General features: G+C 49.4%; 1 protein-coding gene across 1 annotated transcript; it reads right to left on the bottom strand.

Moving 5' to 3' along the window:
- Positions 1-12940: 12940 nt before the first annotated feature.
- LOC109146985 lies at positions 12941-13684 on the bottom strand. The gene has a single exon (XM_019294633.1). It carries the CDS (start codon positions 13682-13684, stop codon positions 12941-12943), a length of 744 nt encoding a protein of 247 aa, XP_019150178.1.
- Between the last annotated feature and the right edge of the window lie 1571 nt (positions 13685-15255).

Here is a 15255-nt window from a genome sequence, read left to right as displayed (position 1 = left end):
TTGGTCCACTCGGCAAGCCAAAGACCGTCGCGACATCCTCCTTGTTGACATCAATGTAACGGTCATTCCCCAGGTTGAGCCTCATTTTAGTCGGGTCAAATTTGGTGACCAACCAATGTCCCTAGCGCAGCGGTACCTCCGTAATCCGGAATCCCAAAAGCGGCCCAAGGCCAACGCTAATAACATCCTCCCTTTGCCTCGGAGTTAGAGGTTGCACGAGGTTTGCAAGATCCTTCGGCGATCCCCGCGTGTTGATCTGGCATTTGCTTGAACTCTCCACACGTGTTACCCCGCACACCACGCCCCCGTCCAATACCAGCGGTGGGGTGTGGAACTCATCATCTGACCCGCTCCCATCATCACTTAGCAGAACTGGCTGCTGGTTATCATAGCCTGCACAGAACAAACACAGCCCATGAGCACTACTGGAGTTGATATCCAAACTATTAAATAAACTTGCATCACTATTTTTGATAATACAAAGACAGCAAATTACATTTAAACAATGATGGCATAGTGTCAAAATTGTATGCTACACCTCTAACAAATGCACTAGCCATAGTAAATATACTTACATTACTAGATGTGGTAAATCTGAAAACTAATAACAAATAAAAGCCGGAAGACTAGTACTGCACTCGGTTATTTTAACAGAAATGCAAAGCACTGCACTCAGGTACTTTAAATTTAAAACATAGCAGCACTAGGAATCCTAACCGTAAGTTTTAAAGGACCGCGACACATACCCTATCCTGAGGCTACTGGTAGAAGGAGGGGTCGCGGGCGTTAATTGATGGCCGTTCCTACCCCGCTTCGACCGGCGATCACCATTCGACCTCGACATGAGCTGGAATGGGAGAATTGATCGACAGAGGAGAGTTGGAGTGGAAAAGCCCTAGGACGGAAATTTGGGTGAGACGGACCAGCTGTGTAGGGTGAATAAGAGTATCGCACCAAAACCCACACAATAGAAAAAGAGATACAGTGCTTCGCATGCACACTGTAAGGCCTAAACCCACGCTCACAACCGCCGATCAGTAAAAAAAGGGACGGACGATAACAATTCACACGTTCACATCTTAAGCAATGTTCATACATGAACGGGACTATATATATATATATATATATATATATATATATATATATATATATATATATATATATATATATATATGAAAACTCTATTACACACAAAACAAAATTTAAAAATTTATTACACATAAAAAAACCTACTGTCGATGCAGTTGATGTCGTTTTCCCTAGGTTATATTGGGTGTTTGGTAAATGGTTGTTAGCTGACAGCTGTTAGCTAATTGGGTTAGTGGATTTGACTAATTGATAGCATTAGCTGATTGTAGAAAAATATTTGTTAAATTAGTTGTTAGTTGTTAATTGATTACACACAAAATGGTTTTCTCAAAAAGCTGATCGAAAAGTTAGTTTGAGCAGCTTTCTGAATTTTTGCATTTTTGAAGCAATAAATTGTTACAGAAAGCTAATTAATCAAACACTCATATTGATTATTTAACCAACTCAAACAGCTAATAATTATCAAATAAGTCAAAATTAACTGATAGACTAACTATTTTACCAAATAGAGCCATAGTCTTTTCGATACATTTCCCTTGTATAATAATAATAATAGTAATAATAATAATAATAATAATAATAATAATAATAATAATAATAATAATAATAATAATAATAATAATAATAATAATAACAATTATTATTTTTATTATTATTATTATTATTATTATTATTATTATTATTATTATTATGCATAAATAAAAAAAGGTTATATTTAAACCTTTTTATGAAGTTTTAAAAAATGTTAAATAAAAGTATTATTCAACACTATTTACTCACAGTTCTCAATCTTGAAATGTCAATTCAACCTCATCAAGAAGAATATAATTTATCTAAGAGTCCCGTGAAGTTCATCAATGACTCGATAGTGTTTCGTATCTAAAAAGTAAGAACTCCCAACAAATTATATAAAAAAATTATTGACAGATCATAAACTAAAATTTGGACTAGGTCAACTTAAAATATAAAAGAAAGTGGAAAAGCCAAGGTGGCACAACACATGATCAGTGCCTTTAAAGACAAATAGATAATTGCGAAGTTTCCATGATACCTATGCCTAATAATTTATACTTGCAAAATTCTCACATAATATTAATGTTTGTACTCAATCTCCTTTTTTTTTTTTTTTTTTTTTTTTTTTTTTTTTTTTTTTTTTGTCTTTTCTGATCTTTGGCTGATTCTTTTTATCATTCTGGTCGGACATTCGAATTCAAATTCGAATAAATTCCCACAATAAATAAATAAATAAATAAATAAATAAATAAATATATATATATATATTGTTGGTTTTTGGGTTTTCGGGCCCAAGGAGGTCCAACACAACCTTTGGTTGGTGGATTCACCTTTCGCAAAATGATAACAAAAGAAGAGTAGTCGAGTAATTAGAAAGTGTGTGTCTCTTATTCCCTAGGCATGGACTCGCCTCGATTACAAGGATGGGGGGCCTTTATATAGCAGGCTCCTCTCCTACCGACTTAAAGGACATTAATTGTTGACTTCAAGGCTAATTACAATTACTAAGCCGTTTGGTGCCGTTACCGGACCGGCCAACGGCTCTTATGGATCCGTAACAGTCTGACCGAGTCCTGCCTTGAATGCCTCTAACGGCTCCTGGACCGATTTAAAGACCGGAACGCCCTCCCACGACTCTCTGGACCGAGCCTTCTTAAACGAGGCTCTTCAATGCTCTTTAGCAACTCTGGACCTTGTTTCTTCCTACGCTTGGGCCTGGGCCGACTCCTGGACTCGGCCCAAGCCTTTACTGGGCTTTTCTCACTGCTGGCCCACGTCTCCTGCCTAGGACTCCTCTCTTGGGCCCATCTTCTTGGGCCGGGGTCCTTACCCCATCAACTAGTCCCTCACTTTCTCATATCCGGTCCCCTAATCCGGGTTTGAGAAAGTAATTAATAACCGATTGCCTTCTTAATCACCGGATCGCTACATTGAATAGACCTTGTAACGTCCTAATCCTTTGTCATTTCCCCAGATTCAGCGGAGCTGTTTGGATTCTCCTAGCTCCGTATGGCTCCTATAAATTGCCTCTTGTTCTCTATATTTCCTTTCACTGATCAGCAATGGGTCGCTCGCCTTTGAAGGGAAAGCGGATCGACTTCGGGTCTCCTCGGCGCCCTCTGCCTTCCAAGCGAACCCGGCCCGAGAGGGAAAACAAGAAGAAGGCTCCTCGACCGGCTCCTCAGAGGTCCCCCACCAGCGCTACTTCTTCCGTTCCGCAGCCGCCGACTCCACCTCGAGCCGAAACGGTTCCGACTTTACTCAATCCACCGCCCCCGGCTATCGCCAGGGTGACTGCCCAGGATGGGTCCTTTGTGGAGGTGGCCGTCCCCGAACAGTTGACCTTTCGCATGACCTTCTCTATTCCGCTCGATGACTTGGATGGGCCGGCTACTGGCCTGATGAATGACGCCGACTTCGCTCGGCATCTGGAGATGTACCCGGATGACGAGGAGCCGGTGGTGCCACCCATCATGCCGGCCTTCTGGGATTCGTTCTGCCCATCTCCCACTGGACTATCGGGGGACATGTTCTTTGGGAGCGACTCCTCTTCTCCCGGCGAGTGATTGCCTCGGCCAGGATCGTTTCCGTACTTCCAAGGGGCTGCTTAAGAGCATTTATTTATTTTATGATGTAATAAGCTCCGTATTCATTGTATTCCCCCTCTTTTATAAATAAAATTGCGCTTTTCTGTTTTTGGAGGGTTTTTACTCCACCTTCTGCATTCATCACACTCTTCCGGCTGACTGGTCCAGGAGCCGGCCACGTTGTCAGGCCTTTTTCAGTCTGACGTCTGCAATATTCCCCATATCTTGGGCGAATCTAACTTTTTCAGTTCAACGTGCGAATCTCGCTCTTCTTGAGCGGATTTGATGGAACTACCCCTTGACAAAGATTCTCACCTCCCGTCCAATCCGGCGCTGTTATGTCAGTTATGATCTTCTCCGTGATTTCTGCCTAGGTATTCGTTTTCCTGGGACTATATAAGGACCCTTTGTGTCTCGTGAATCACATTACTCCCATTTTTAGAAGTGCTAAATCATGAGTTACAGAGTTGGCGATCGACGTTACTCTATTCGCAACCAGGAGCATGCTCGACTGGAGGAACTAAGGCAGAAGAGGCTGGCCAACGGCGGACATCTGGTGGGCGACTCGAGTTCCGACCCTATCGTGGTACCCCCGGACATGCTGGTCCTGATTCCTGTGGAGCCGGCCGACGACGATGTGGAGCCGGTGGTGGACGACCCGGGCCCAGAGGAGGAAGAAGTGTGGGAGGTTCCTCCTCTTTTTGGTGTGGCTATGTCTCCGAGTGCCTTGGAGAGGCCTTTGCAAATGATTGATGATGGGAAGCCAGCCGTGTATCTGGACGAGGTGCCGGAGCCTGAGCCGAGTCCTCCACCTTTTCGCCCTCAGTACTTCTTGGAGGGTCCTCCGCCTGCTTGTCCGTCAGAGGAGGAGGAAGCCAAGCCATGATCTGTCTTTCCTTTGTACTCTGTATTTGGCCGAGTCGTAGGCCTTACTGTTACTTGAATAAACTGTTTGTCTCTTTTGTTGACTTGTAATGTTTCCCCTATCCCTGTATGTTCATCTGTCGACTCCTGTTTTCCCATACCGGGGCCTTTCTCGTTTTAGAAGTTGCCATACTCGATTGCCCGACTCCGGGACTTGGATCTTTTACAGACACTGCTCATGCCAACTGATGGGCCGGGTTCCACTAGATCTTTCTGGAAGCATCCAACCCGCATCTGGTGGGCCCAGAGGCCAAGGCCTACAATGGGCTTCCGGTTACCAGGCCGGGTCACTGCTACCCGGTTCTAGCCTAGGGTAGACGCGTCGTTTGCAGGCTAGCCCTAGGCCTGAACCGTCACCCCATTTTCCTAGGCATTAAATGCGGCGTCCTTTCACCTTTTGTCTCCCTTTTCTTCTCTAATGAGAGGGTGACACGTGGCCGTCCTCTGGGATTCTCCCCCTTTAAATACTTGTCTTCTTCCCTCTTCTTCCCACTTTCTTCAAACTCTCAAAAAAACTCAGCGCAAGCCTCTGCACTCTTCCTCCGTTAGCACTCTCAGGTTGATAATGTCTTCCTCCTCTGACTCTTCTTCTTCCCGTCGCTCGGCGGGAAACCCCGCGTCGACCTCTACGTCTTCTTCTTCTTCTTCCAGTCCTCGTCGCATGGAGATCCCGTCAGGTTTTCCATCGGCGTCTTCTTCTCAACCGACCCCCTCTTCTTCGGGGGCGGTTATTCCTCTGAGCCCAGCCCCTCTCACGACGGTGGCGGCTCTCCCTGAGGGTGCCGGACGGCCGCGAGGCAAGTTCGACCCCATCGTCCGGCCGATGGGGCTTCCCTCGCAGATTTCTGCGACGGATTTAGACATGGCCCGCTTTCTTTTAGGGCCCTCGGCCCTTGTTTTTGCTCCGGAAAGCCGGCACATCTTCGACCCACCGGAGGGTTGCGTGGGTATTCACTTGCATTCGGTTGCCTTTGGCTTCCGAGTGCCTCCGTATCCATTTCTCTCCCTTTTCTTCCGCCACTACAACCTCGTTCCGGGTCAGTTAGTGCCCAACTCTCACCGTCTTCTCACCTGCTTCATTAATCTCTGTCATTGGTGGCTCTGCGAGCCAGACTTGGACCTTTTCCGATACCTGTTCACGGTGAACAAGGTAGGCTCGCACTCGCCGGGTTTTGTCCAAGTTGCCGCCCGTCCCGGGCGTCAGCTTTTTGAAGGTCTTTCCGACTCCATTAAGGATTGGAAACCTTTTTACTTCTTTGTTCGTCCTTCTTTCTCCCTTTTCACCTTTCCGACCTTATGGCCGGCTGCTCTGTTCAAGCCCTGCTCTCGGCGTGCCGTCTTCACCCAGGATGCGATCCAGGGTGGAGAGTTCCTGAAGAGGGGAGGACCGTACTCCGTCAAGTACTGGTCTCGGGTCAGAGCGATGGCAAAGCGGGGCTTGCTGCCAGAAGGCGCAGCCACCTTAGGTAGCTTCCCCCTGACCTTTCCTTTCCGCTCTCTTTTCCTGTCCGACTGTTAACACTGACCTCTTTTCCTTCCTTCACAGGTCCTTACGACTCTGACTCCACCAGCTCCGACGAAGCCGAGACTCCTACTCCAGAGATGGCTGATAGAGCTGAGAAGATGAGGCGTCGGCTATCTCAACGCGCCTCGGGCGCCGCTGCTGCTTCTTCGTCTTTTCCTTCTCCGGCCTCGAGGTCGACTCTTCCACCACCACGGACCGTGGTGGACTTGACAACATCGCCCGTCGTCTCGCCTTCCCGACTTCCGCCTCCTCCTCCGTCTGAGAGCCCAAGCTCTAAGCGGCCCGTCGAGCAATCGGATGCGCCGGCTCCGAAGAGGATCCGGTTAGGCATCGAGCTGGATAAGGACGCCCAGATCTGGCAGGGCAGTTCTTCTGTCCGTACTTGGGCTGACCACGTTCTTCTGCCTAAGGACGTGGAGATGACCGGTGCAATGCCGGACGAATACATCCTCGAGGCCTCGCTTCGCCAGTCATACCGCGTAAGTGTTCTGACTCATCGTTTCTTATTTTCTTTGTTCTTTTCTTCTCTCCATCTAACTTCTTCTGTCCTTGTAGAACCTCACCTTCCAGATGGAGATGAGCAGGCGACTGAGCGGGTACAAGACTGGACTGCAGTCTCTTTCCACTCGATTGCGCCAAACGGAGGAGGCTCGTCTGGAAGAGTAGGCTGTGCATGCTAAGTCGGTGGAGGTGCACACCTCCGAGCTGTTGAGGGTTACTCGTCAGTGGGAGGAGGAGCGTGACAAGGTCACGACGATCGCCACGACTGCAGTGGAGGAGTACAAGAAGTCGGCGGCCTTCGAGGCGGATGTGAAGGCGGCGGTGGCGGCTCGACAAAAGGAGATCGCCAAGGAGTGGCTGGCGACGCTGGAAGGAGATGACTATCTCCTAGACTTGGGCGAGCGCGACTATCGTCTAGGTTTTCGCAAGGCCCAAACGGAAACTTATGCTGCCATGCTGGCCCGCGACTCTGCCTTTACTCCCGAGAGCTGGGGCCTCAAGCCAGTACTGGATCTCCTGCCGGCGACTGATGAGCCCATGTCGACTGCGGATCCGGCAGCTCTTCCTGCGGCGACGCCCTCCGATCTCACCGAGCTACCTCCTCGGGCAGAAGACCCTTCTCCTGTTCTTCCCGCTGGACCAACGGCAGAAGTTCGGGTCGAGGAAGTTGATGTCGACACCCCCTCCCCTGTAGCTTAGGGTTTATCTTTTCTGATAGCCTCTTTTTGTAAAGGTTGGCCTCCCTCTCGGGCCTTTTATTTTAATGAAATTTCCTTTTCGCTCCTTTCGACTGTCTTCGTTTTAGCTTTCTTTTAGCTACTTTGCAATTCTACTACCAAAGAATAACTAAGGTATTGGGCTCTTCTAAAACCTAGAAACGATTCGACTCTCGCTGAGTCCCTCAGTCGAGGTGATTCTTCCTGGCTTTCGTGGAAACGACTAAGGATTCCGGGCTCTTACTTCTTGTCTCTCCTCTTTTTTCTTTTCTCAGAAATGTTTGAGGGCTAGCGCCCCGTTGTTTCTATAATTTCTCACCGAGTCCCTCAGTCAAGGCGACTCCTTTTGGCTTTTTCGCAGAAACGACTAAGGGTCCGGGCCCTTGTTCCCTATCTCTTCTCGCCGAGTCCCTCAATCGAGGTGACTTTCTTAGGCTTTTCCTTTTCTCAGAAACGTTTCAGGGTCAGTGCCCCGTTGTTTCTATAATTTCTCACCGAGTCCCTCAGTCGAGGCGACTTCTTTTGGCTTTTTCACGGAAACGACTAAGGCTCTGGGCCCTTGTTCCCTATCTCTTCTCGCCGAGTCCCTCAGTCGAGGCAACTTCTTAGGCTTTTTCTTTTCTCAGAAACGTTTCAAGGTCAGTGCCCCGTTGTTTCTATAATTTCTCGCCAAGTCCCTCAGTCGAGGCGACTCCTTTTGGCTTTTTCACGGAAACGACTAAGGGTCTGGGCCCTTGTTCCCTATCTCTTCTCGTCGAGTCCCTCAGTCGAGGCGAATTCTTAGGTTTTTTCTTTTCTCAGAAACGTTTCAGGGTCAGTGACCCGTTGTTTCTATAATTTCTCACCGAGTCCCTTAGTCGAGGCGACTCCTTTTGGCTTTTTCACGGAAACGACAAAGGGTCTGGGCCCTTGTTCCCTATCTCATCTCGCCGAGTCCCTCAGTCGAGGAGACTTCTTAGGCTTTTTCTTTTCTCAGAAACGTTTCAGGGTCAGTGACCCGTTGTTTCTATAATTTCTCGCCGAGTCCCTCAGTCGAGGCGACTCCTTTTGGCTTTTTCATGGAAACGACTAAGGGTCTGGGCCCTTGTTCCCTATCTCTTCTCGCCGAATCCCTCACTCGATGCGACTTCTTAGGCTTTTTCTTTTCTCAGAAACGTTTCAGGGTCAGTGCCCCGTTGTTTCTATAATTTCTCGCTGAGTCCCTTAGTCGAGGCGACTCCTTTTGGCTTTTTCACGGAAACGACTAAGGGTCTGGGCCCTTGTTCCCTGTCTCCTCTCACCGAGTGGAGAGCAATGATTGAGGATAAATGGTGCTCTTTTATTAAGTTCGAAAACTTGAGTACACGTCTAACCTCTTTGTTGGTAAAATTTCTTCAAATGGATGACATTCCAGATTCGGTCCACGGGCTTTCCTTCCAGGGTCTCGAGCTTGTAGGTACCGGCCTGGACCACTGCTGTAATGCGATATGGTCCTTCCCACTTGATTACAAATTTGCCCCCTTCCGTAGGCTGGTTCGCCTGTCGGTCCCGTAACACGAGGTCGCCGACCTGGAAGGCTCGTGGGCGAATCCTCCGATCGCGATACCTCTTTACGGCTTGTTGGTATTCAACCATCCGGGCGCATGCGACCTCCCTTCTTTCTTCCAAGAAATTCTTCTCAATTCTAAGGCTTTCTTCATTCTCTTCGTCGGAATAGCTGTGGACTTAATGGGTGGGTTCCACGACCTCTATCGGAACCTTGGCCTCGAAGCCGTGTGCTAGGGAAAATGGGCTCTCTCCCGTCGCCCGCCTTTGCGTAGTTCGGTAAGCCCACAGGACCTCGTCGAGCTCATCAGCCCAATTTCCCCCGATGTCTTCCAACTTCTTCCGAATCCCATCTACTATGGTCCGGTTTACATTTTCAACTTGTTTGTTAGCCTGGGGTATGCCACGAATACCTTGGTGTGTCGTATGCTATGCCGGCGACAGAAGTCGGCGAAGGCTTGACAATCGAACTGTTGACCGTTATCGCTAACTACGTGCTCGGGTAGGCCAAAGCGGCAAATTACCTTTTTCCACAGGAAGCGTCGACACTGGTACTCGGTGATAGTGGCCAACGGCTCGGCCTCGACCCATTTGGTGAAGTAATCGATGGCCACGACGCAGAATTTCAAGCTTCCAGGGGCGACTGGTAACGGGCCCAACAAGTCGATTCCCCATTTAGCAAAAGGGATGGCCGTGGTGACCAGTGTGTAGAAGGTAGCCGGCCGAATATCCTTTCGAGCGAAGGCTTGGCAAAAGCCACACTTAGCTATCCACTCGATACAGTCCCGCATCATGGTTGGCCAGTAGTACCCTTGGACGACTAGTTTCCGAGCGAGAGTGTGGGCTCCCTGGTGGGCAGCGCAAATACCCCGGTGGGCTTTGTCCATTACTTTCTCGGCTTCGGGCCTGAGCAGGCACTTCAAGAGGGGTCCTCTGAATGATTGCTTGTACATCTGTCCGTCAATGATCCGGAATGAAGGGGCTTTTCGTCGAACCCTTGCTGCGACTCCGGGGTCATTTGGTAACTCGCCCGTTTCCTTAAATCGCCGGATGTCTTCTATCCAGAACATCTCGGGGTTTTTCTCTCGATCCCACTCCTCAATGATTACCTGTTGGACCTCCAACGACGTCTCCTCTATACTAGGCCGACTTAATTCTTCCTTTTGGCAAATCTTGATGAGGTGATCTGGCACTCCTTCAAAGGCAATTTTTGATAGTATGTCGGCCTCGACGTTGTCCGCCCGAGAGATGTGCTCTATCTCATAGGGTCCGAATTCTGCCAGCATTTCTATTGCTTTCCCCTTATACTGGGCCATCCGAACGTTCTTAGCTTCGCAGGTGCCGGAGATTTGTCCGACCACTAACCGGGAGTCGGTCTTGATTCGCAATTGTTCCACTCCGCAGTGTTGTCGACCGCCCAACACAGCCTCATACTCGGCTTCGTTATTGGATTGGAAACAAGTAGCTAAGGGCGTAGTAAAGCCGGAAGCCCTCTGGGGTAATTAGCATAACTCCCCCTCCGCAGTGTTGTCGACTTGCCGCCCCATCCGCGTGTAGTTCCCACCATGCGCCTGAGCTATCCTCCGTGATGCCCTTTTTCTCGCCTTCCCCTACTGTGCACTCGGCCAAGAAGTCGGCCAAGGCTTGCCCTTTTATGGACGGTCGTGGTTGATACTCGATCCCGTACTGTGTTAATTCCATGGCCCACTTTACCAGTCGACCGGACGATGTGGGGTTTCGCAACATGCTTCCTAGAGGCTGATCAATCAGGACTCGGACGGTATGAGCTTGGAAATAGGGCGCCAGCTTGCGCACGGTGATCACCAGCGCGTAAACGATTTTTTCCAAGGTCGTGTACCACGTCTCGGTGTCCTTTAAGGAGCGGCTTACATAATACACCGGGTGCTGGGTATGCTCCTCTTGTCGAACCAGTACTGAGCTTACCGCCTTGGGGGAGGCAGCTAGGTATAAGAACAAAGGTTCACCCTCCTGAGGGGTGGACAACACCGGAGGTGTAGAAAGATATTGCTTCAGCTCTTCGAACGAGTGCTGGCACTCGGTTGTCCATGCAAAGCCTTCCTTCCTCTTCATGGCCTTGAAGAAGGGTATAGTTTTGTCTGCCGCCTTGCTAAAGAAGCGACTGAGGGCAGCCAGTCGACCAGTTAGCCGTTGCAAATCTTTGACGGTACTGGGAGGCTGCATGTCAATGATGGCCTGAACCTTCTCAGGATTGGGCTCGATGCCTCGTTTCGTCACCATGTATCCCAAGAACTTTCCGCCTTGCACCGCGAAGGCACATTTTTTCAGGTTTAGTCGGAGATTATACCTTGTCATCACCCGAAAGCAGTCGGCCAAATCTTTCGCGTGTTTGATCTCTTCTCAGCTCTTGACTAGCATGTCGTCTACATAGGCTACCATGGACTTCCCTAGTAGGTCTTGGAATAGCCGGGCTACCATCCGAGTGTAAGTGGCCCCAGCATTCTTGAGTCCGAAGGGCATAACCCGGTAACAATATACCCCGTCCGGTGTTAGGAACGCGGTTTTTTCTTCGTCGGCCGGGTGCATGAAGATCTGATGATATCCTTTGAAGGCGTCCATGAAGCTTAGCTGAGCCGACCCTGCAGTCTCATCGACCAGCTGATCAATTCGTGGCAAAGGGAATGGATCCTTTGGACAGGCCTTGTTAAGATTAGTATAATCCATGCACATTCGCCAAGCTAGGGGCTTTGGCATGAGGACTACATTTGCCAGCCACTCCGGGTATTTGACCTCCCGGATGTGACCCGCGGCCAGCAGCGTCGACACTTCTTTCTTTACGAATTCCCTCCTGTCGTTAGCGAGATACCGCTTTTTCTGTACGACTGGCCGATGGTCTGGATCCACGGCGAGTCAGTGGGCGATGATGGACCGATCAACACCTGGCATATCCTCCGGATCCCAGGCGAAGACTAGTCGGTGCTCTCGGAGAACTCTGATAACTTCACTTCGTATTTCCTCAGGGAGACCGACCCCGATTCTGACCCGCCTGTCGGGTTGTTCCGGGTCGATCTCCACCTCTTCCAATTCCACGGCCGGCTCCGGGCGGGGTATTACTGCTTTCTTTGGGATTTTTTCCGAGATCTCGTGGACTTGCATTTCGCGCTTGCCCATTCCCCTACAGGCCTATAGATAGCAGTCGCGGGCGACTCTTCTATCGCAGCGTACCGTTCCTATCCCGTTCGATGTGCGGAATTTCAGCCAGAGGTGCTCAATGGAGATCAGCGCTCCCAGATCCTCCAGGCCTGGTCGGCTGAGTATAGCATTATGCGAGCAGGCTAGGTCCACCACGATGAACTTCATGTTAAGCTTATGTACGTCGAGTTAGCTACCGACTTCCACCGGCAAGGTGATAGACCCCTCTGCCTCCACCGAGTCTCCCGTGAAACCGGCGAGTGGTGTCTCGACTAGATTCAACTGTTCTCGGGTTAGTCCCATCTTTGTGAAAGTCTCGAGGTATAGCACGTTGACACTGCTCCCGGTGTCGACCAGGATTTGTCGAACGACCACCCCATTTACGTCCATCGCTATGACCAGTGCATCTCGATGCGGTGTCTCCCCCGTGGGCAAATCTTTGTCGGTGAACGTGATGGGCTCCCGGCACACTTTCTTCGAGCTTTCTTCGCGCCCGTACACCGTCCCGACGTACAGCTGTCGAGCCTAGGCCTTTCTGGTATTCGCTGAATCGCCGCCTTCCGGTCCGCCGACTATCATGTTGATAACCGGCTTCTGACGCCACTGGGCCTCGTTTTCCTCAGTTGCCGGCCGCTTGCCGCGACTACTCTCGGCGGCGACTGCGGGACCATTGTCCTCCTATGTCACTGACCTTCGCCTCCACTGATTAGGAGGTGGGGTCCCTTGTTGGATGATTCCTTCCATGAACTTTTTCAAGTAAAAGCACTCTTCCGTGCTATGAGTGTAAGATTTATGATAACGGCAGTACTTAGAGTTCTTACCTGTCTCTTCACTCGCCACACGATCGTCAGGCGGCGGGGGCGGGGGCCGAGCGACCGCTTGTACCTCGTCTACCGGGTGCTGAGGAATCGTCCTATAGGGATGAACAATAGGATTGTCATAGGGACGCCTAGCCTCGGGTCACCGAGCCCCTTCCGGACGCCTTTCCTTGATTTCCGCATAGGTCCTTTTTCCTTCATGGCCTTCTTCGTGTTAGCCCTTTTATTAGCCATGTGTATAGCTTCCTCGTAGGTTGCCGGGCGGTTATCCCGCAGATCCCGGTATAATTGCCCGGATCGCAAGGACTCGATGATGAAAGTGAGTGCGGTCTGGTCTTCAACCTCTTCGATAGACTGGATTTCTTTTTGCCATCGAACCAAGTAGGTTTTCAGAGACTCACCTTCCTCTTGGTGGACGTCTCCCAGGTGAGTCAAATCCTTCTGTGGTTTGATATTGGCCGCACAATGGCTCATGAAGCGATTAGCCAGCTCCTCAAAATTGTGAATCGACTTCGGAGGCAGCGCCACTAACCACCTTTGTGCCGAGCCTTTCAGCGTGGGCAAGAAGGCGCGACACATCACCAGGTCTCGGACTCCCAGGACTTGCATCTTGGCCTGATAACTGAGCAGATGCTCGCGTGGGTCTCCGGACCCGTCAAAGGTGGTTTGTTCCGGGAATTTGAAGTCGTCGGGCACTTTATAAGACATGATCTCGGAAGAGAACGGCAAAGCGGTAAGCAACGTCTGCTCGGGGGATTTAGTCTTTCCCCCCATTTGTTCCTTCAGATCTCGTACCTCTCGGGCCAATTGGGCCATATCGCTCTCATTGCGAGTATGGTTTCCTGTGGATTCCGTGCTTTCGCCGACTTCTGATTCAGCCGGTCGGTCATCATTGCGCGTTAGGTGTAACACCCCGTGTTACGACCCCTAAAATCAATTAAATCATTTAATCAATTACCCAAAAGAAAGAATTAAATCACAATAATTAATTAGGAAGGCCCACCATAGTCCACGGACCCTTATCCCTAAACCCAATCCTTAGTCCCAAAAGAAATAGAACTAGCAAGCCCATAATATTAGTTCCTAACTAGGACTCCTAAATATATAAATAGGGGACTTAAGAGGCACCTAGAAACCCCCCCACAAGAATAACGCCCCACCTCCCCAAAGAGCTCCAAGAATCCCCCTAGAAGAAATCAAGAAAGCAAGAAAGCTTAAAGAAAGACCCTTCATAGCCAAGGAATTAATTGAGGCTAAGAGGTAACCCATGTCTCAACAAAACCTATTTTCATAGTTATGATTCCCCCTTAGGGTTTCCCCATATTATTGTATGTTTATGATTTGTGATGATTATTATTGATGTTTGATGTGATGATCCCATGGGGGATCTTGATAACCTTGTTATTGGGAGATTCTTGATAATTATGGTGTTTTTAACGATTACGTGGAGTTCTTGATAATTATATGTTGTTCTTGATAATTATATGGCGTTCCTAATACTTATATGTTATTTGTACCGAATCTTGTAATTAGAAGACGAATCGTATTCTTGTTGGCATAAAAGTGATTAGAGCTCTAGGTTGTAACGTATGGAATTATTCTTGGTATATTGGGTGGGAATTCGCATGATTGGGTGTTTATTATGTTTAGAAAAGCATGATAGGTTATGTGCCGATCGTTTCCTGATTCTGATCCGTTAATTGTCTACGTGTGTTATCAATTGCGTTTGAAAGTGTCCAAGCATGGTTTCGGGTTCCACAAAGGTTCCCGAGGCGTTTCTGGATGAAAAGAGTCAGTGGGGGGTAGGAGACCCGCCACCTACCCGCGGCCTCCTTGGGCAACGCCGGCAGCGGGCAGCCGGCGGGCGGGCAGCTGCCCGCCGGGCACCCGCTGCCCGGTCTTGTTACCGCCGGCGGGCAGCCGGCGGGTGATCCCTCACCCACCGGCTACCCGCTGGTTTGCACCCCAATTGGGGATTTTGGCTCCCCCGTTTGATGTTTCCCCGACCCCCGAGGTGTCCCAACGGACTCCGTTTATCGTGCCTGTGTCTAGTTTGATATTTCGGGTACCGTTCGTAGGTTTATGAGTCTACTGTATTGCATGCTAGTTGAATTGGTATCCCGTTGACCTAGGTGGAAGAAGTATGAACCCCTTAGGACCATTCTTAGTATGTGATGGATCACGCATAGGTTTTGTTATACGTTTTCTCCCCCTTCCCAATGTGTCAATGTGGGCTGCATGTACTTGCTATGTGTTATGTGTGCATGTAACCCCGAGTTGGTTAAGATCAATCGGGATATACGGGCAGTCGGGTGGGCTGAGAACCATACCGGCTGTTAACCAGGCTGGTAGAGACCGGTCAGATATATAAATATTATATAGGACTA

The sequence above is a fragment of the Ipomoea nil genome, unplaced genomic scaffold (assembly GCF_001879475.1).
Source record: "Ipomoea nil cultivar Tokyo-kokei standard unplaced genomic scaffold, Asagao_1.1 scaffold1956, whole genome shotgun sequence".
NCBI lineage: Eukaryota > Viridiplantae > Streptophyta > Magnoliopsida > Solanales > Convolvulaceae > Ipomoea > Ipomoea nil.
Note: the sequence above shows the minus strand (reverse complement) of the source record. Positions and strands in the feature narration are given on the sequence as shown.

Excerpts from the sequence above, each read along its gene's own strand:
- LOC109146985 (XM_019294633.1), bottom strand. The coding sequence starts at position 13,684 with ATGGCCCAATTGGCCCGAGAGGTACGAGATCTGAAGGAACAAATGGGG.